General features: G+C 55.3%; 1 protein-coding gene across 2 annotated transcripts in view; it reads left to right on the top strand.

Moving 5' to 3' along the window:
• Positions 1–16,670, top strand: part of SMOC1 (SPARC related modular calcium binding 1) — a 150,057-nt gene extending 133,387 nt beyond the window's left edge. The window contains exons 10-12 of one of the 2 annotated variants that reach the window (XM_021679530.1): positions 917–1,022; positions 10,102–10,346; positions 16,374–16,670. In XM_021679530.1, the coding sequence (XP_021535205.1) occupies positions 917–1,022; positions 10,102–10,346; positions 16,374–16,390 (368 nt within the window). In that variant the 3' untranslated portion in view covers positions 16,391–16,670. Of the gene's footprint in view, positions 1–916; positions 1,023–10,101; positions 10,347–15,849; positions 15,885–16,373 lie in introns of those variants that run through there. The other variant, XM_021679531.1, reaches the window with a different exon arrangement.
• The last annotated feature ends 3,191 nt before the right edge of the window (positions 16,671–19,861 follow it).

Here is a 19,861-nt window from a genome sequence, read left to right as displayed (position 1 = left end):
AACGGAGAATATACGAATAAATGAATACAAGCCAGTCTACGTAGCCGTGAGAGGTGCTCTGAAGGGAAAGAGTAGGAGTGCAGGGAGAGGTGCATGAGAGTGCATGAGACCTGCTTCAGGGTCCTGGGGCTTCTCTGAGAAGGTGGCGCTTCACCAGAGACCTGGCGGGTTTGTGGAGGGAAGAGAGTGAGTTGTTGTCACAGAGAGGAGGGTTGTGGGAACAGTTGGGGCTGGCAGTCACGAATTTAGAGAGACGCCCACCTCCCTGGTTGCTCACACCAGCAGAACTAATGTGTGGGGGAGAGACTTGGGGTTTTCCTGGAACAGTGCAATGGAGCAAGCGAGAAACAAAGGAAGGGAGGTTTTATCAGCATAACCTAAGCTGGATGAGACAGAAGTGAAGAAAGGAGACGGTTCTTGGAGAAATAAACTGGTAGGGCTACTTGAGTCAACTTTGACCACGGAGGGTTGGCTCCGTCCCTTGTGCCCCCTCAGCACCTGCTCCTTCCTGGGAGAGCAGTGTTTCTCATGCTCTAGCGTGACCACGTGGGACGCACCAGGGACCACCTGACCACCCAGACTCTCCCAGAATGAGCTTGCATTCCCGGGAGACCACAAACTTGGGCGGATAGGGACCCTGTGTACCGAATCCCTAACATTTGACACTCAGCAAAAATTTGTGGAATGGAAGAAAAGCGAAAGCATGATTTTCTGTTTGTTCTGACGGTCCCTTGCAGGCGGTGAGTAGAGGAACTGCGGAGGTTTATGAGACTCATCTGAGCAATAAACAGTTCTCAGAGTGGATTTGGCTGGACAAGAAGGACTTGGAAAAGTTTGGGAAATGGTGGCCGTTGAAGAAGCTGTTTACTTGATTACTTACCTGACAGCTGCCTTTAAATCTCACTTTATCTTTCAGGCTGTCCAGAAGGGAAGAAGATGGAATTTATCACCAGCCTACTGGATGCCCTCACCACTGACATGGTGCAGGCCATTAACTCAGCAGCGCCTACTGGAGGTGGGAGGTGAGAATGTGAGCAGGACTCAGACCCAGCGGGGGATGGGGGTCCCCGACTTTTCAGAAGCTTCAGGAGGCCAGGAGAGCAGGGAGGGGTTAGGCAGGGCAAGGGCTGGTCCCACCTTCTGCCAAAAATCTCACCCTCTCCCCTCCCTGTTCTTTGGGAATTGCTTGTCTCTACCTTTTAGTTACCTGATTACAGGCAAATTCAGGGTGTCTGGAGACTTCCAGCACCTTAGTCTCAGGAGTAGATGCACTGGGGTGAGAGTCGCAGGAAGGAGGAGGGGTCTGTAATGGGCAGAGGGGGAAGACACAGCACTTGGTGATTTTCTTCTCTTCTGAGAAGGCAGGAATCATGTGCCTTTTTGGCTTCCTGAAAATCCCAAGGGCTCTGGCAGTGGGATTGGACATTGCCATATCCAAATCCAATTTAGTTCAGGAACTGATATGTGGGCTGAGGCAGTCCTGACATGAGGCTGAAATGCACACACGCCTGTGACCAGCATCCCGACACTCACTAATCAGTTAGCCCATTAGGTCAGTGGTTGGAGCACACATGCATGCATGCATCCATCTATCCATCCATCCACCCATCTATCCCTTCAGCACCTGGTGAACATACGCAGCACACCAAGCACTGGTCTAAGGCCTGGGAATGCAGGGATGTAAGGCATATTCATGTCTTCAAAGTAAGCAGCTTAGTGGGCACCTTAGGCTATAGACAGATACTTGCAAATTGTGTGCTAAGTGCTAGAAATGAGATGGAAGAACAGAGAAGGGTTTGCCAACTCAATCTGGAGGAATCAGAAAAGCTTCCTGGAGGAGGTGATAGCTGGGCTGAATTTTGAAGGACAGGTAGGACTTAGCCAGTGAAAGAAGGAGAGCCATCCCAAGAAAAAGGAAAGAATACTGTGGCTCCAAGAAAGTGCACATTCATAGTCCAGGATGGCTGGGCTGGGGAGGATGGAGTGAGGCGGAGAGGAGAGTAGCAACAGATGAGACAGAAGGGACAGTCGGGAACCAGGAAGCCAGAGGGGAGGCACAGCAGCAGGGGGAGGGGGGAGGTGTGTGTGGAGGGGTTCTGGTTCCTACAGCAGCGGAGGAAGTAGCCAGGCTCGGCAGGGATGGGCAGCCTGCCTCTGGGTTCGGAGGCTCACCAAGGGGGGGTGGGGGGGCTAGTCCCTCCCATCTGCCCAGAGGCATATGTCATCAGCAAGGCAAGGAATGCCAGCACGGTGACAGGTCCGGGCTCCCAGGCCTGTAAGGGGCCCAGGCTGGCGAGCCGCAGAGCTGCAGGGCGTGTATGTATCCAGCACGGGGGTGCAGGGCCTGAGGCAGGTGAGGCTGGCTGTGCGGAAAACCCAAGGTGAGGTCACATCCAAGTGAGCGCAGGGCTTGCCTCCTCCTGGGTGCCACTCTCGGAAGCTGCTGGTCCGGTGCACTAACTCAGCAGCCCCACCGGCCCGTGAGCTCTCGGGCTGGTTTTCGGTTTTGCACGCCCTGTGGATGGGATCAGGCCTCCCCAGGAGGAGCACAGCACCGCGTCTGAGAAGATGGAGACGGGCTGACAGGCTGGCAGATGGGAGCTGCTTGGAGGCAGCCGAGGGTGCTCCGACGGTGCTCAGCCACTGGGCATCTACAGTAGAGAGGACCGTACCCATACCTGTGAGGAGAGGGGGCGGGGGAGATTGTGAGCGCTTATTCAGTATTCCATGCCTTTGTTACTTATGCTTGGAATACCGGTTGTTTCATGCAAAACTGAGGATGAGATATTTGTGTTTATTAGAAGAGAGTGGAAAAAGTACCCAGGAGGGGGGGCATGGGCTTCAAAATTCCAGGTCTGGCTGCTTCCCACCCAGAGCCCCCCGGGGCTGCTGGCTCTGACCAGCCACTCGGGGAGCCTGCCTGCTGCTTTTGCAAGTACTCCTGAGGAGACAAGGTTTCAAGTGCGTCCCACTTGCTTCCTTGGGAGCTCAGCCCTTGAGCATGGTCTGGCCGGGGTCCCAGGTGGACTGAGGGTGCCAGGGAAGTACCAGACCCGACTGGCTCCTGGGCCAGTGGATGAGGGGCCTGCAGGGGCTGAGGGCACAGGCGGGGGTCCCCAGCCAGGGGACATCAGGACTTGATGCCTTGCCCTCAAATCGCAGGCCGAAGGGATCTTTACAGAAAATAAAAAATAAGAAGTGTATAATGTTTTTAATACCAGTTTTTAATATCAATGTGTCCTTAGGGAAGAGATTTTCTTTTTTCTTTTTAAAAACCCTCTCTTTTAGGTGTAATACAGATACAGGCTTGGGAGAAGATTAAAAAAATATATATTCTTTCCTAAACATGCTTTTCATTTTAAGCTTCTATTATGCCAAACCCATGTTTGGTTTTGATGGGAATGAAAAGTTTGAACTGCACTGTAATTGTGTTACTTAGAGGCTGCACTCAAAATCAAAAGACAGGCAAGAGGAATCAAGAAATAGTTTAGAAATCCAGGAAGAGGGGTGAGGGGCAGGAAGAGGGAGAGAAAAGCCCTTGTAGGGGAGGCTGCTGCCAGGCTTACCAGTTTTCCTGGGTTTCAAGCCCTCCAAGGTCTCTCATTATGTTTAGGGTAAGTTCTAGCTCCGACCTGAACTGGCCTGCAGGAGGGTCTCGCCGGCTATGTCCTCCCTCCCATCATTGTGCTCCAGCTGCTGGTCCTTCTCTGTTCCTCAAACAGGCCTTGAACCTGAACCCTCTGGGTTCCTGCCTGCCCCCCCGGGTCTCCATGGCAGCTGCTGCTTCAGTCTGGAATATCAGGCCCCATCTTCCTGTGACCCGCCCCGATTGTCCATTTAAATGTCACCTTCTTAGCAACCAACCAATCTAAAAGGGCTACCAGTCACCTTCTATCACCACACTGCTTTTTAATTTCTCAGCCAAGCATTACACTAGCTGATGTTTTGCTGGTTTGTTTATTTATTGTCTGTCTCACCCCTCCTGAATGAAAATTTAAGTTCTGTAGAGAAGGAACATTGTCTGCCTTCTTCCCTGCTGTATTCCCAGAACTCAGAATAGGCCTTGGCACATAGTAGATGCCCAATAAATATCTGTTGAACAAATAAGCAGCTAGAAGGATGGGTGGATAAATGGATGGATCCCTGGGTGATGCAGAGAGGCATGCCTTGATAAGGCCTCTTTATCCTACGCATCAGAGGGTTCACCACCTACTGCAAGCCTTACTATGAGGCCTACCCTAGCCATCAAATTCACCATGGTGCTCCTCTGTCACCAGGGCCCGACAGCACCCTGCATGGGCCCGAGAGACTTGGGGCACCATGTGGATGGACCCTGGCCAGGCACTCTTCTATGATGTAAGCGCTAAGGCATAGGGCAGGTGAAGGTTGGGCAGCACATCTGCAGTAGGGCTGTGGAAGAAAATTTGAGAATCCAGGCTACCTGCGCTTTAGCCTTGGCCCTGAATTCAGGCAGCACTGGGCCTGTAGGCACAGAAGGCTGAAGTCAAGGAAGACACATCTGATCCCTCCTCCCTCCTCTCAGGGTCTGGTAATTAAGGCTGGACATCCGCTGGGGCCAGTGGGAAGAGGGGACAAAGAAGTCATGACTTCTCCCCGACCTACCACCTGCCAGGCCTGGAGATTTGGGCTTTGCATGAACTCTCACATCTCCGCTCTTCCCCGTTATAAGCGCTGTGTGGGGTTCTGGGGGCAAACGGGGACAAAGGCATAGTCCCTGGCCTGGAGGAGCTTCGGTCTGGTTGAGAGAAGAGGTATATAATCCATGATTGCACTATGAACTCAGTATGGTAATAGAAGCCCTGAAAGTGCCTCAGGGACTTGGGGGGGGCAAGAGGGCATGTGAGGGAAGGCTTCACAGAGATGACATTTGAGCCACATCTTCATGTATGAAGGGAAAATGCCCCAATCTAGATGGACTGAGGCAGAGGGGCCCTAGGGGCTGTGAGGTAGGGCCTGTGCAAGGAGACGTGAGAAGTATGGCTTAAATCTGGGAGGCAGGCAGAAGGTGAGGCTGTAGATTTGGGCAGAGACCAGATCACGCCCGGCCTTGTGATTCATGCCAAGGGCAGCACGACACCCATGATTAGGTGAGCATTTTTGAAGAATCATCCTGAAGGCTCTAGGGAAGCTGGATGGGAAGGGAGCAAGATGGGGTGGGAAGGTTACAGCTATCATCAGAGAGACAGGTGAGGAGAGGCCGCACTACAGCTATGGGGGAAGGGATGCTGAAGCTTTATCGGTGAAATTAATCCAACTTGAATATGACTTATTAGTTATAGGACATGGCAGGGAGGGGAGATATCTGCTTCCTTTTTGGCCTTCCAGACCGATTTTGGGGTTGGGAGGGGAGCGGTACTGCCCAAATCTAAGAATGGGCAAAGTAGAATGGGGTATCCACAGAACCATCTGTGGTTAGTGCGTGGGAGGATGGCAGTTCTCAATGAAGGTTTGGGGGATGATGGAATTATCCTCATGGTCCTTCCCACCAGGGCTCCAGGAGGAGAGCTCCCCCTTGGATCAGCCCTCCCATGGTGCCCATTAGCATTTATCAGACCCAGAGGAAGAGTTCTGAGATCCCAGCTGGCAGAATCTTCTCGAGCAGGGAAACCCTCTCCTTTCTCCATCTCACCCTAGAGAAAGTCAATTTTGAGGGGAGGTGGGGTGGGCTGTGTGAGCCTTCTGGCCCCTCATGTGGTCCCCTAAGGAGAGACCGTCTGTACTGTGGCTCCCTCCTTCCTGCCCAGCGCAGCTACTTGTCCATGGCCTTTCAAGGAAGAGGCTGGAATGTGGCTGACTCGGCATTTCCCAGCCCCACCCGCCCGCCCAGCTGGCAGGGCCCGGACCCCTCTCCAGATGGGGCTCAGTTGGTCTGCTTGGCTTGGCTAGCGCTCCCAGGCCGTCCCGCCTCACCTTCTTTTAAAACTGCTTGGGACAGCAGAACAAGGCCCAAGAGCTTGGCCAAAGCAAGTTTTCTTGTGGCGCATGGGGCCGGCTCTCCAGCTGTGCATTGCAGCCAAGGCCTGGCAGGGGGAGGCTGCAGAAGCAAAACTGAAAGTGTCGCAGGAGAAGGGCAGCACCTGTCACCTGTCCATTCCGGAGACAACTCAGCGGGGCCAGTCCAGGGAAGGACCTAGCTCGAGTGGGTTCCCTCATCCCTGGAGGCAGGAGTCAACAGGACAGCCACCCAAACAGCCCAGAGATGGAGCTGACACCAGTCTTTGGATTTGTTTTTCCAAAATCTGGAATTTGGTATCCTTTGGGTGTGACTTTCCGTACCATATCCAAGGACGCTTGGATAACTCTACACACCCAGTGAGCCCTTTTAGTAGAGTGGAACCTTGCCTGTAGGGAGGCCCATGGCACGGACCAGTGATATGAAGTGATTTAAGGAACTGTCTCGCCCTCTGATGTAGGGTCCCCAGCCCTTACCTGGTGAGCAGATTTCAATTCCAACAGTCCTGATCTCCAGCAGGGGTTGTGTGTACATATGTGAGAGAAAGGTTGGAGGTTTGGTGCCAGTGTAAGTAAGCCTAGAGCTAGGAGTGCAAGCTGCCAATGTTTTTAGAGGATACTTCTAGAACCTGCAAGAGCTGGAGGGATCAGTGGGGTATGGCTTTGAGGTCAGGGGTAAGTTTGGGAGAGTCTAACTGATGGAAAGAACTCCAATACAGCTTGAGAGATTTCTGGAAACTCTGGGGAAGGCCCTTTTGCCCCACCCATCCAGCACTTCCCCGGGAAAATCTCAGCTTCTCCTTAACTAACTGAGGCCTCTCTTGGCTCTTTCGCACATGCATGCCCACTGCCGGTTTGACTAAACCCGGACTCCTGATCCATCTCAATCTTGACTCGATCTTGTATGAAGCATGGTGCAGACTTAAGGCTGTTGTAAACCCAGAAACCTGGTTTTCAGAGTTTTAGACTAAATGCCTTCAGTAGTTTTCTATTATGTTTTGTTTTGTTGGAAATATTTGTTGGAAATGACCTCCAAACCCCTCCAGCTACCATCCTTTGTCTCCCCCCATCTTCTTCCAGAAGGCTCACTGTTAAACATTCTTCTGGGACCATGGCTGGAGTCTCCTTCCCTCTAGATCAAGGGTTCTTCACTTGGAATCCATTAGCTCGGATGAGGTTTAGGGAGTCCATTAAACCCCAAAAGTCAGCAGAGTGCTATGCGCATATGCAGTTTCCCAGAGAAGACCGTGACTTTGTTTAGGTTCTCCGAAGGGTCCGTGATCCCTCAAAGCTAAGAAATTCTTGCTTTAAGTGCACTTGGAGCTTGGCCAGGGTAAAGCGTTGGGTTCCCAAGTGGGACCCTTGCGTTGCCAGTGTCACATGTAGAGCTGGGCTCTGTGGTCAGGGGTGGGGGTGGGATGTGGGTTTCTGGAAGTCAGAGGAGTTCAGAAGCAGGGAGCCCTATGCTAGCTGGGGAGGAAGGAGGAAGAGGGAGCCCTCCGGGGTCCACAGGACAGGCTGAGGGTGTGGCAGGGTCGAGGGAACCAGAGACACTGCTTGGAAGGACCTCGGAGGACTTCCCCCGGGGAAGTGAGTATCCTCGGAGCCCCCAGGGCCAGGTTAGGCCAGGGGTCATGGCCGCAGGACCCTGGGGGAGTGAGGAGGGCAGGACTGAGAGGATAAGGGAGACAGGGCAGGGAGGGAGAGTCAGAAGAAAAGGAAGGAGGAGGGGGCGGGAGCAAAATGCTGGTCGCTCTGCGTGGGGGGAACCTCCCAGAGGTTGTAAAGTGGGGCGAAGGGCTGCTTCTTGCGCGGACCAGCCCAAAGGAAGGTGGGGGAGCCCCCTCGGTGGAGTCCCTGAGAACCGGGCTGGCGGGAGCCCCAGCAACACGTGTTGGAGGCAGCGGGCCTCTCCTGGCAGGGCGGCTGGGCGGGATGACCTCATCCCTTCCCGGCTGGGCGACTGAGGCTTTATTATTCCAGCCTCTAGGTAGACATGACGCTATGCTGAGCCTAAAGGTTAAAGAGCTGCCTTTGCCCACGGGGCTCCCAGGGCCCCTGGCGGAAGGGACCCAGGGGGAGAGCACTCCATGGGACCACTGGAGCGCCTCCCTTGGGGCTCTTCCTGGCTCTCCTCTGTAGCCGGGGTGGGGCTCACATTTAGGGGAACACAGGCAGGCAGGGTGCTTGAGAGGGAGCTGGCCACCCTCCCTCCTATGCCGTGGACATCTTGATAGAGAATTCTCCGCTGCTCACCCGGTTTACGCTACAGGCTTGAGAGTGAATGTTGTGGGTAAAACAGAGGGAGCGCTAAAACACCAAAATACCAGGAGCTGGCAGAAACAAAAATCTGAGTTCCACAACAAATAGCTCCACGTCTGTTCCAAAGACCTTCTGAGCCTGTCTTCCATGACAGACTAGGCAGATCCCCAAAGAGCCAGGGGCGGATGGTCCCTCACACCTTCCCCAGATACTCCCCGCATTAAACCTGTCAGGATGACATCCCACTGGCAGATGGAGTAATTGTGCTGTCTGGGAATCAGCCCAGGATGCCCAGGGGGGCCTGCCCAGGACTGCAATCCAGTTAATTAGGAATGGGCATTTAGCAGGGATGCCTGGCTTTTTGGGGTAATGAAACTTCTTTTCTCCTAAACGTTGAGGTCACTTGGGGGTGGGAAAGGGAAAGAGTTTGCTGGCTCGTTCATAAGGGTGGGGTCAGAGATGGTTCCCCTCCCTTCTGGAAAACTCCACAAACCCCAGGGAAGAACCCCAAGGTATTGGCAAGTGCCTTGGATATTTTTCTTGCCAGATACAGTTTCAGAATGTGCTGGCAGCCCGGAACCCCTGGTCCGGGATCCCTGTGTGACAGTGATCCCCTCCACCTCCACTTCTGATCCGTGGTGGTGCTGTAGTTTAACCCAGGGCCCTACAGACTGCTTGAAGGTGTTGGCCTCCCAACCTCAGCCTTATTCCCCCCTACAAAGGGAAAGGTGCCCAGGATTTTGAACACAAGGGCCTGGGCCACATTTACTCGGTGCCAAGCCCTGAGGGCAGGAGCCATAGTCACCCCCTCTGGAGCAGACCAGTCATTGGCTCGAAAAGTTTTACATATTAGCTAGCACCCCGAATGGGTTTGTGGGGGGTGGGGGAGATAGAGCGTAAGTAAAGAAAATGGATGGGCAGGGCGTGCGTACAGCTACACATAAAAACATTGGTCTTGCCACTTTATGTCCGGTGTTGACAGGACTGTGTTAGACGTGTGGTCATCACTGTGCCCCTTGAGCCCAGGAAGCCTTCTTGGTTGCTCTAGTCTGGTACTCCTAAGCAAAATCCCCAGGGGTTCTAGTATACCTGCGGTTTCCTAGGTCCATCCCAGACCTCCAGTCTTAAAATATCTGCATGGAGAGACGCACCCCCAGTAGGTCTGGGACTTGCCAGTTTCAGAACCTCTGTTTGTGCCCATCACAACCGCCTTCTCTCGATTCCTACCGTACTTGGTGCCTGACAGGGACAGACCATGGGAACTTCACACGGAATCATCACTGCCTGATGTCAGGGTACTTGGCTCTGTCTTACCAGGACATTGAGCAGTTTGAGGCCAGGGCCACTCATCCCAGAACCTGGCCTGGTGTCGGGTGTGTGCATGTGCTCAGAGCATGCTTCCCCATAGTCCCATTCGTTGAGTGTTCACGTTCCCGGGCCAACAGCAGCTTGTCCTGCAGAGAACACCAGGCCAGGAGGATGGCTTGGATCCCAGCTGTGGCTTACTCAAGGTGAATTAAATCTAGTCAGTATATCCGGAGCACCCATCTTGTACAAGAACACTCCTGGCTATGGTAGAGGGTGAGACAGGCTCATGTAACAAGGACGGCCCACTCAGGGACCCTGGAGAAATAAACCCTCCAGTCTTGAGAGTCAAGCAGGAGAGGATGGTTTGATCCTGCTGCCGGCCGAGTGGGGCCGGGAGGCCTTTGGCTCGGAAGAGCCGTCTCTCCCTGGCCGCCAGCAGCACAGCACGAGGAGCCTGGCATCTGGCCTTGGGGGAGAGACTTGCGGCGGGGCGGATGGTCCCTGCAGGATCCTGAGCGGGGCTCTCCGGGGCGGGTGGGGGGTCTGCCTGTGGCCCAGGTTTTCAGAACCGGACCCCAGCCACACCCTGGAGGAGCGCGTGGTACACTGGTACTTCAGCCAGCTGGATAGCAATAGCAGCAACGACATCAACAAGCGGGAGATGAAGCCCTTCAAGCGCTACGTGAAGAAGAAAGCCAAGCCCAAGAAGTGCGCCCGGCGTTTCACCGACTACTGTGACCTGAACAAGGACAAGGTCATCTCACTGCCCGAGCTGAAGGGCTGCCTGGGTGTCAGCAAAGAGGGTGAGTGCTCGCTCCTGTGCTCCTGGCCCTCCAGGACGTGGCTCACCTGGGGAACAGGGACCGCGGGCTCCCCCCCGTAGAGGGGACCCCGGGTACTCACGTGTTCAACTACTTACTGAGAGTGTGTTATGCTCTACACGAGATGCCTGGTGCAGTGAAGGAGTTGACAGGTCAAATCCCTGTCCTTCCACAGTCTACCGAGGAGACAAATATGGGAAGTATTTACAGACACTGTGGTAAGTGCTGTAGGAGTGCCTCAGGATAGGCCAGGCCATGGTGACGAGTAGACCCACACATGTAATGGCTCAACACAGGACAAGTTTGCTCATCTTGCCCACACAATAGTTCAGCGGGATTCCAGGTCATGGTGTGTGCGTGCGTGCGTGGGGGGGGGGGGGGGCGGGCAGCCCGGGAGATGGGAGAGGTTATGTGTGTCACTGCGGGACTGGCCCGTAGGAGCGGCCCCACACGCACTGCTCGGTGCGGGGGGGGGCGGGGACGAATAGGAATGGAGATTGCTCTGTGCAGTCTCTCAGAGATCTTGGCTGAGAATGGTTCGTCATCTTTTATTATGTGGCTTCAAGGTCACCCTGGGGGTCATTTCCATTCCTAGTCGGCCAGATGGAGTCAAGCATGGAGCAGTGCGTGTGGGGGGGGTTTTATGGGCCAGTCCTGCAGTGACACACATCACCTCTCCTATCTCCCGGGCTGGAAGGGCCACCAGGCCACACCGCACAGTAAGGAAGGCGGGGAGCCCAGGAAGAGGAGGAGAACATGGATTCTGGTGGAAACCTAATCATCTCTGTCATGATAGAACAAGTGTGGGGTATTGTAGGAACATGTGTAGGGGCACTTAAATTAGCTCAGGGACAGACAGCCTTGGAAAACTTGGTGCAGGAAGTGATGTCTAAACCAGCTATGGCCCACGGGCCCCATCTAGTCCGTGGCCTATTTTTGTATGGCTTGTGAGCTAAGGGTGTTTTTATATTTTTAACGGGATGTAATTTTCAACAAAGAAGAACAAATGACAGACTGTGCATGGGCCAGAAAGCCTAAAATATCTACTGCCTAGTCCTTGACAGAGAAGTTTGCCAAGCCCTAGTCTAAACCAGGCCCCGAGGAATGGGTAGGAGATGGCCGAGCCCAGGTGTCAGTGGTGGGAGGGGTGTTCTCGGCTACGGCGGCTGAAGCGTGAAGGTGTAGAGGTGAGGGAACAGTAGCAGAGGAACTGAAAGATGTTAGTGGGACTGAAATGCGTATTTGAAGGTGGCAAGAGCTGGGGGGGTTGACGGGAGGCAAGGGGAGAGTCTCAACTTCATAAGGACAGTAGAGAGCTGTCACAGAGGTCCAGGCAGAGAAATGATTGGATTGGTTTTGCTTTAAAAAATCATTCTGGCTGCAGTGCGGGAAACGGAGACAATCAGTATGGTTTGGACATGTCAGGTTGGATGCACCTGAAGGATGCTCTAGTGCAGGTGAAGGGTCTGGGCGGGTGATACCAATTTATTTGAAGTGGAAGCTTTGAAAAAGCTGAGATTGCCCAGGGAGAAAACATAAGGGCTTTGCCTGGTGCTAACCCTCGGTAGGCACTGAACCCAGCGGGTAGCACAGGAAGCGGATGAATGACCGCTAGGGACCCTGTCTGGGACCTGCCCCCTCCATGGCTCATGGCTCTGACCACTCCTGTCTGGTTGAGGACGCCTCCGTGCGGTCCCCCAGGACTCAGTGCAATGTCATGACGCAAACCCTGCCCTCTGCCCCGGACTAGCTCCTTCACCACAGACAAACCACACAGCCGTTCTGGCTTTCAGTCTCTTCATCTGTACAATGGGAGCAACCAGGGTATCTGTTGTGCTGATTCAGTGGGACAGTGAGTGAAAACATTTATCCAGCGCCTGAGATGGTGAAGGACCTGGATAGAAGTTCAACATCACTGTTCTTCTTAAGATTATTGCCTGAGGCAGCAGCACCCATACCCTGAGGAGCGCCCCCTAGTGCCTGGCACCATCGCATTATTTCCCAGAGCACAGGCAGAGAGACCACCCCGTGTTGGTGTAGAGCCCAGGCCCACCCAGGAGCTCGTAAGGACCGAGGAGGGGCGGACCCACGGGGTCTGTAATGACTCTGCCCTCAGTCCCCCCTGGTCTATGCAGCTCACAGATGCCAAGGGGAGGCCGAGCGTGGTGACCTCTTGTCCGCAGAGCGGAGAGGGGCTTCCGGGCCTTTCTCTGAAGCCTCGCCAGGCCCCAGGATCTGCCAACCCTGGCTGCTTCCCAGGACCTGAGGGGAGCACCCAGGACAACTGTCACCTGGAATGTGGTATTTAGGGCACACTGCTCCTCCTCAGCCCAGACTCGGCCAAGGCTTTAGTGTCAAGTTACCCTCACAGCGTTGCCCAGGGAGGCCTCTCGAGTGCTTCAGAGTGCAGCCCAGCGCCTTCTTGGCCCAGCACCTGTCAGCCTCCCCCCCCCCCCCCCCGCGAGCTCCTCCCCCGGGAACGGGACAGGAGAGGCCCGAGAGCCGTGGGACGGCTCTTGACCCCGGAACACACTGCCTGCTTCCAAGGGTGGCTGGGGCGCGTGTGTCTGCGTGTGTCTAAGCACAGGCGTGTTTGTGCGTGTCCCCGCGGGCATGCTGTGTGTGTAGGCAAGTGTCTGTGTGCACGTCTGAGCGCGCGCCTGTCTCCGCATGTGTGTGCGTGGTCTGTGCGTGGGCGTGCATGCGTGCGTGTCCGTATGTGCGTCTCTCTGGGTTGGTGCATGTGCACATCTGTGTGTGTGCGTGCAGGCACGTCTGTGTGTGCATGTGTCCTCAGGCCGTTTTGCAGTCAAGGTGTCTAGGTGAGCCTACAGAGGAATAGCACTTTGCTCGAGGTCAGAGGTCACACGGGAGGTAGCATCACTGCTAGCCCTTGGACCCAGCCTCAGAATTTCCAGGCCAGAACGCTGTCCCCTCCATGAGAAGGACTTCAGAAGTGTTCGAAGTTGGTCCCTTGTGTGAACTGGCCAGTCTTGCTTGCCTGAGGAAGGCCAAGGGAGACAAGACCAGTGGTGAGTCTGGAGAAATGGGGGAGCAGACCCAGCTTGGGGGGTGTGAACGGGAGTAGAGGCTGCTGGGAGCAGGGAGCCACCAGCAAACTCAGGGGGGAGACCCATAGTTTCTAAGCAGGCTGTGCCTGCCGGAGAAAAGACCATTAGTGAGAGGCGCAGGGGAGGCGGGGTCGGGGCTGCGGGTAAGAACAGAGGCTCTGAAGGCAGACAAACCTGGCTTTTAATCCCAGCCCTGCCACTCGCTAGCCCTGTAGTCCTCGGCAAGTCATCTAACCTCTCTGAGCCTCAGTTTCCTTGCCTGCAAAATGGAGATGACAGTATCTACCTCATAGGCTTGGTGTGAAGATTTAACAAGATGGTGCATGTGAGGAACTTAGCCCAGTACCCTGGTCAGTACCCTGGTCCGGGGTGAACGCACGAAAGAAATTGGTAGTTGTAGAGGAGCACGCGCATGGGCTGAAGGCAGCTTCCCTGGGGTCCTCTGCTCTGGGGGGCGGCAGAAAGCCACTTGGGTAGAAGGTTATGTGGGGCCTGAGCCCAGGCATTGGTCATCTGGTGTCATGCGGTGCCCTCTGGTGGGCCGAGAGGGGCTTGCAGGCCAGGTGGGGGCTCAAGGGGGCTGGGGGAGCACACGCAGTTTAGGAACACGTGTCCCTTTGGGTCTCAGGGACCACATTTTCTGGAAGTGCCTGTGAACACAGGTATTTTGACTAAGCAAACTGCCCACTGGGGAGCTGAGCTGTCTGCAGGGCAAGAAGGGGTCAGACATTCTGAGGGCCGGGCCTTCTTTCTTAGCTGCTCCTCCCCAGCTAATAAAACGTCTTCGTCAGGATGATGGTCACCATCCTGTGAGGCAGGCAGCCTGGAGACTCGTTCCTCCATTTGTGAAACATCTCAGCCCTCCCTTGGCCTTGCCCGAGGATGCCGCCTGCCCTGGGTTCAGGGTCCCCCCCCCCCACACTGCACCCCCTAAGAGCGTGGTGCTGGGAGGACAGAGCCAGGCCTGAGTTCACTTCACACTAAAAGCTGTGCCATCTCCAAGTCTCAGTCCCCCATCATAACACAGGGACAAGTGGATCATTTTGTAACTATACTATAAAGTTGCCCCGTGGGGTAAATGATGGGATTTGGATAAAGGATTAGTGCCCTAAGCCTCCCCAAGTGAGGGCTGGGTCCTACTGGGCGTGCATTTCCTTTCCCAAATCTCAGCTCGGCGGGCGGGGGCATGACTAAGGTGCCTCTCTCTCTCCCTGTGTCTGAATCTTTCTGCTCAGCACTGACAGAAGCCGCCGCTGGACGGAGCAGATGAATGATGGGATTCTGTCACTGCCCACCTGCCGGCCCCCGAACCCATCACTCTCTTCCCAGGCTTGTTTGGAGGGGACCCCAGAAAGGCATCTTACTGACTGGGTTCGGGCCTGCTCATTTTCCCTGGGGGACGCTGCCAAGACTACCACCTGCCACGAATAGCAACGGATGACCCTCAAGGGGCCTTGACCCAGAGGCCTGGCGGAGCTTACTGGGTGTCTGTCTCCTCCAGCCCCAGACACTGGGTGTCTATCTCCTCTGTAAAATCGGACATATCAGTATCTGCCCTGCCCCCGCCCCCCAAACTGGGTTCTGTCGCTCTCAGGTCTTAGGAGTGTGACTGGGAGAGGGGGGCGTTGGGCTGTGGGTTCGCGTGACCCATGGGTGGGCGTGGGTTCCCGCAGCACTTCATGCCCTTCAAAGCCCTTTCTCCACTTCATGGATTCAGTCAGTCCCCGAGGCAGGCCTGTGAGAGGCAGGGTAGAGGCAGCAAAGCTGTGGCCCTGACTCCCATTCTGTAGACTGACCCAGCGGGGTTAAGGTACGTGCACAAAGTCACGCGGCCTCCAGGGGTCACGCAGAGCTGGCCCGGCTTTTGGTGCACTGGCCTCTCAGCTCCCACTCCTCCTCGAGGAACCCTGGGCCCTGCAGGAGCCTCCGAGACCCATCAGCACCCTCTGGGGCAGAGTGGGTGTTAGCAGGGGGAGACTTGGGCCTTGTTTAACTCACTCGATGGCTCAAGCCTCAGTTTCCGGATTTGTTAGGTGAAGGGGCGAGACCAGATGGTCACTAAGATTCCCTCCACCCCTGATGTTCTGTGACTTGGAGAACCAGGACCCAAGAAGGTTATGCAAATGTCCATCAGCATCAAAACCCTTCTTAGCTAATAGCTGAGGGGATTTCAGAGACGCACCCCAGTGCGGGCCTGGCCCATGGAAAGGGACTTTGTTTAAAGGTGCTGGCCAGCGGTGGCTTCACCCCAGCAGCCCAGGGCCACCAACACCCACAGAACAGGCAGCACAACCTCTGGCTCTCTCCTGAATCCATTCTTCATTCTGGGGGCTGGAGGAGACAGACACCCAGTAAGCTCCGCCAGGCCTCTGGGTCAAGGCCCCTTGAGGGTCATCCGTTGCTATTCGTTGCAGGTGGTAGTCTTGGCAGCATCCCCCAGGGAAAATGAGCAGGCCCGAACCCATTCAGTAAGATGCCTTTCTGGGGTCCCCTCCGTGGGCCCCCTAAATGCAGCAACGGTAGTCCAGCAGGAGTGGAGGAGTTGGCCAAGTTCCCTAGGCTGCCATTTTCCATTTTCGTTTGCTGAGGACACGAGGGAAAGACTGGTTCATGCTACAAGGATCCTGCGGTCCCCGCGCACAAAGCCACGCCGGCCTTTCCCAGGTTGGAAGGCTAGCGGCTGGGAGTAGTGTGGCTTATACGGGCTGCACCCCCCGCCCCCCCGAGCCGTGCTGCCTCCACAAGGAATGCCAGACTTGTCTCAGGGGCCACTGTGGTGCGCCGTGGGGGCAAAGGATGGGCTTCTCTGCAAGTCGAGGCTCCCCGTGTCCTGCCCAGCCCAGGTCTAACAGGCTGCCCTTGTGAGGTAAATGGATGTGTACGGTTGGGCTTCTCATAAACCCGCCTCTGACCCCTTGCTTCTGCTTTCCCTTCCCAGTAGGACGCCTCGTCTAAGGAGCGGAAAACCAAAGGGCAGGTGGAGAGACCAGGGAGGCAGGACGGACCACCTGACACCTAACCTTCACCAGCTCCCCCGGCCCGGCCACATCCCGTGTAACATAAGTGGTGTCCACCGTGTTTGCACTTTTGATAACTCTCATTTGCGTGTTTTCTTTTCGGTTTCATTTTTAAGCACCAGTATCTAATACCACAGTGGGAAAAGGAAAGGGAAGAGGACTGTTTATTCTCTATCTTATTGTAAGTTTTTGGATCTGCTACTGACAACTTCGAGGGGTTTTTTTTTTGGTGGGGGGTGGGCGGGTGGGTGTTTGTTGCTGGGACTGAGAAGAAAGAGATTTATATACTGTACATAAATATATATGTAAATTGTATAGTTCTTTTGTACAGGTTTTGGCATTTTGCTATTTGTTTATTCCTCCCCCCCGACACCCCGCTCTCGTTGTGGGGGCTCCGGACACATAGCCCAGCTTTCTAGAACCCAGGACTGTATCCCCAGCCCACCTGGATTCCATTTGGACACTGACCCCGGTGTGCATGAAGACGGGAGCCCTACGATTATATTGTAGACTCCATTGGTTCTTTCCTGGTGGGAGGAGGGTCCTGCCCTTGCTTTAGCTGTCAGAGGCAGCAGGTCACTGGGCGTTTGGCCTTCCCAAGGGAGGTTGGGTTGAGGGACAGATGGGAGTTGCCCCCAGAGGGAGGGCAATAGCCAGCACAGGCACCAGTTCTCCCATGCCCACGTGGTCCTGCTCTCTGGACCTCAGGCGGCCCAGGATCCGTCCGTGGGTATGCCAGTATCCTCGTGACCCACCGAGCAAATGATTCTCAGACGATTTGCATTAGGTCATTTGAAACATTCTCACCCACGTTTAGCATCTACTCTGTAAAGCACGAGAAGGGAGGCAAAGAAGAAAAAGATACAGTGGGGCCTTCTATTTAGTGGATGTTTGATGTTTAAGCAGTGGAGGGAAGAGGACAGAGGCCAGCACTGATGGGTGCGGTGCCAGCCCCCTGCAAATGCACAAGTGTGGCTTCCCGAGACTGGCCGTCTCAGCCGCAGGGTCAGGCTGGGGCTTCATCTCCACTCTGTATCTCCCCTGCCTTCCTGTCCTCAGCAGTGATGACAAGCCTGAGGGAGGAGTTCGGCTGGTCATCTTGTTGGTAACTCAGTGGTTTCTTTGTTTTTTAACCCAATACTGAGGTTCTTCCTGTTCCCTCAAATGCTCCTAAGGGCTTCTAGGCTTGAGGCCAATTCCAGAGCAAAACTGATTCTGGGCCTCCTACTTCTGCCCCCTGTAGAAGTGTAGGGCTAATAACCCAGCTAGGGGGAAATCCGGGCCTCACCTTCCACAGACATGTTACTGGGATTCCACTGCAGGCTGCCCAGCCTTCCTCTGCCCGGGTGGCCGTGCCCATTCAGACAGCCGTCAGACAGAGAGCAACCAGTGACACTTAGCATCTCTTCCCATGAGCGGCTGTGGCAGCAACGAAGGAGGACAAGTGGCCCAGGACCAGTGCCCCCATCGGATTGCTCTTGGAAATCTGGCCTCCTCTCATATCTCACCCAGCATTCCCATAAGTGCACCCACCTCAGCAGACTGTGTATCCCATTTCGGGTCTGGAAGGAATTGGCACCGTAAGTATGGGCCCACTCGAGGCCCTGCTCGGGGAGTGCCTGGGGCGGAGCTGGGGGGCGGGCACGGCCTCCTCCTCGGGACATGCTCTGGCGGGGCCTCGGGCTAGAGAACGTTCTTGAGCAAGTCCTAGAGGTTGTCTCAGGGGTGACTAAGACATGCCAACATGGTAAGGAGGAAAGGGGGCCCCCCGCCCGCCATTGGCCTGGACCAGATGACCCAGCGTGCTAGAGTTAGATGGACCTTCCAGAAGGCCCCGGCCCCTTTCCCTGACCTGGAGGAAGCATGAAAACACAGATAGGGCGCCCCCCTGTGGAAATTCAGAATCCCCCCCTCCCCAACCCTGGCATCTTCTCTCACACACGTGTAGGCTATGTTGTGTGGCTTTCCTTTGTGAGGATGGAGGGAGATATCTGTAGCTTGTTTTATAAAAAATAAAAATGGGTAAGCCTTGGTAGCTGTTGCCTCTTTCTTTGGGTGGCTTCTTCTGATGGAAAGGTTTCTTTTTCTTAAAAGTTGGGTGGTTTTCCCTGGTGCTCTGATTCTAGGAAGTCCGAGCCATCAGACTAGAAGGGAACCCTGAAGTGGCCGAGAGGTGTCCCCACGCTTTGCTGTGAGGACACTGATCCCTTTGGCCCTCACCTAGCATGTTTGTGCATCTTGGTACAGCTGCCCCCCGCCCCCCGCAAACCATCACTGGAAGGTCAGCAATGTTGCAGGCCGTGCTATGGGGGGGGGGGGGGGGGGGATGGGAAGCCTGCTCCGTGGCTTCGGGCTGGTGGGGGTGGGTACATCGGCCATAATCCCCATCTCAGGACCCGAGTTGGGAAGCAGCTGTAGACAGGGTGCCGAGCCCCAAAGGGGTTCATGCCATCTCTGGGGTATTCAGGTTGAGGCTGCTCGTCTGGTTCACATTGCTGGGGGGCTTCAGGGTGGGGATTGGCAGCCGAGGGGAGGCTCTACATGTTCTCGGGTGTTGCTGGCATCTCTTCCTTTCACCCCCTCCCCACACAAAGGGGCCAGCTGTCCCTGGAAATGGCTTCCCCACCACCCTCTAAGGACCTGCTCCAGATTTCCTTTGCCACACTCTGCCCCTCTGCCCTTTGCGGAGAACAGAAGGTAATTCCTCTTGAAAATTCTCCCCTAACCCTTTCTTCAGCGAAGTGTTCCTGCGAAAGAGGGTCACCCCTGCATGTCGTCAAGCGGGTTGAGTGCTGCCACGGCGTCTCCAGGCTCACCCCCGGCTCAGCACGCACTGGGTCTACACGCCGTGTCCCAAGTGGGCGAGTCGCGGCTTTCTCTCCATGTCACACGAATCACACTCGGGAGTTCAGTGACTTGCTGGTGGCACCCACCCTCAGCTTTCCTGCCCACTCCCGGCTGCCTTCCTGGAGGGGCCACCACAGCAGCCTCTCCCCTGCTGTCCCGCTCAGACCCCAGGTGGTTGCCTTCAGCTCTGAGTGCTTTTTACTCTGAGAAGTTTAGAGTCTCAGTAAAAGCCCCCTGGTTTGCAGAGGCCTCCCATAGGCTTCGGGGATTTGGGGGAGAGAAATAAGGGAGGCATCTGCCCCTGTGGGACGTCAGTGGGAGACCTGGGGCAGACCTAGCCTCCAGCAGAGACACCCAGGCTGGTGTGGGAGAGGACAGGGCTGAGCTTCACGTGAGTGCAGGACCAGCCTGCGGCGCCTTGCAGTCCCTCCTCCCAGGGGCCGGAGGACCGTCACTAGCAGCAGTCAAGGAACAGATAGATCCATCCCGTTTCTTCCCTCACCAAGAAGCTCCTGAGCCACACCTAGCCTTTGTGGGGAGGGAAAGAGCGAGGACATTTTCA

Source organism: Neomonachus schauinslandi, chromosome 9 (assembly GCF_002201575.2).
Source record: "Neomonachus schauinslandi chromosome 9, ASM220157v2, whole genome shotgun sequence".
NCBI classification, from domain to species: domain Eukaryota; kingdom Metazoa; phylum Chordata; class Mammalia; order Carnivora; family Phocidae; genus Neomonachus; species Neomonachus schauinslandi.
The sequence above is the reverse complement of the archived record's forward strand: the minus strand, read 5'-3'. Positions and strand labels throughout refer to the sequence as shown.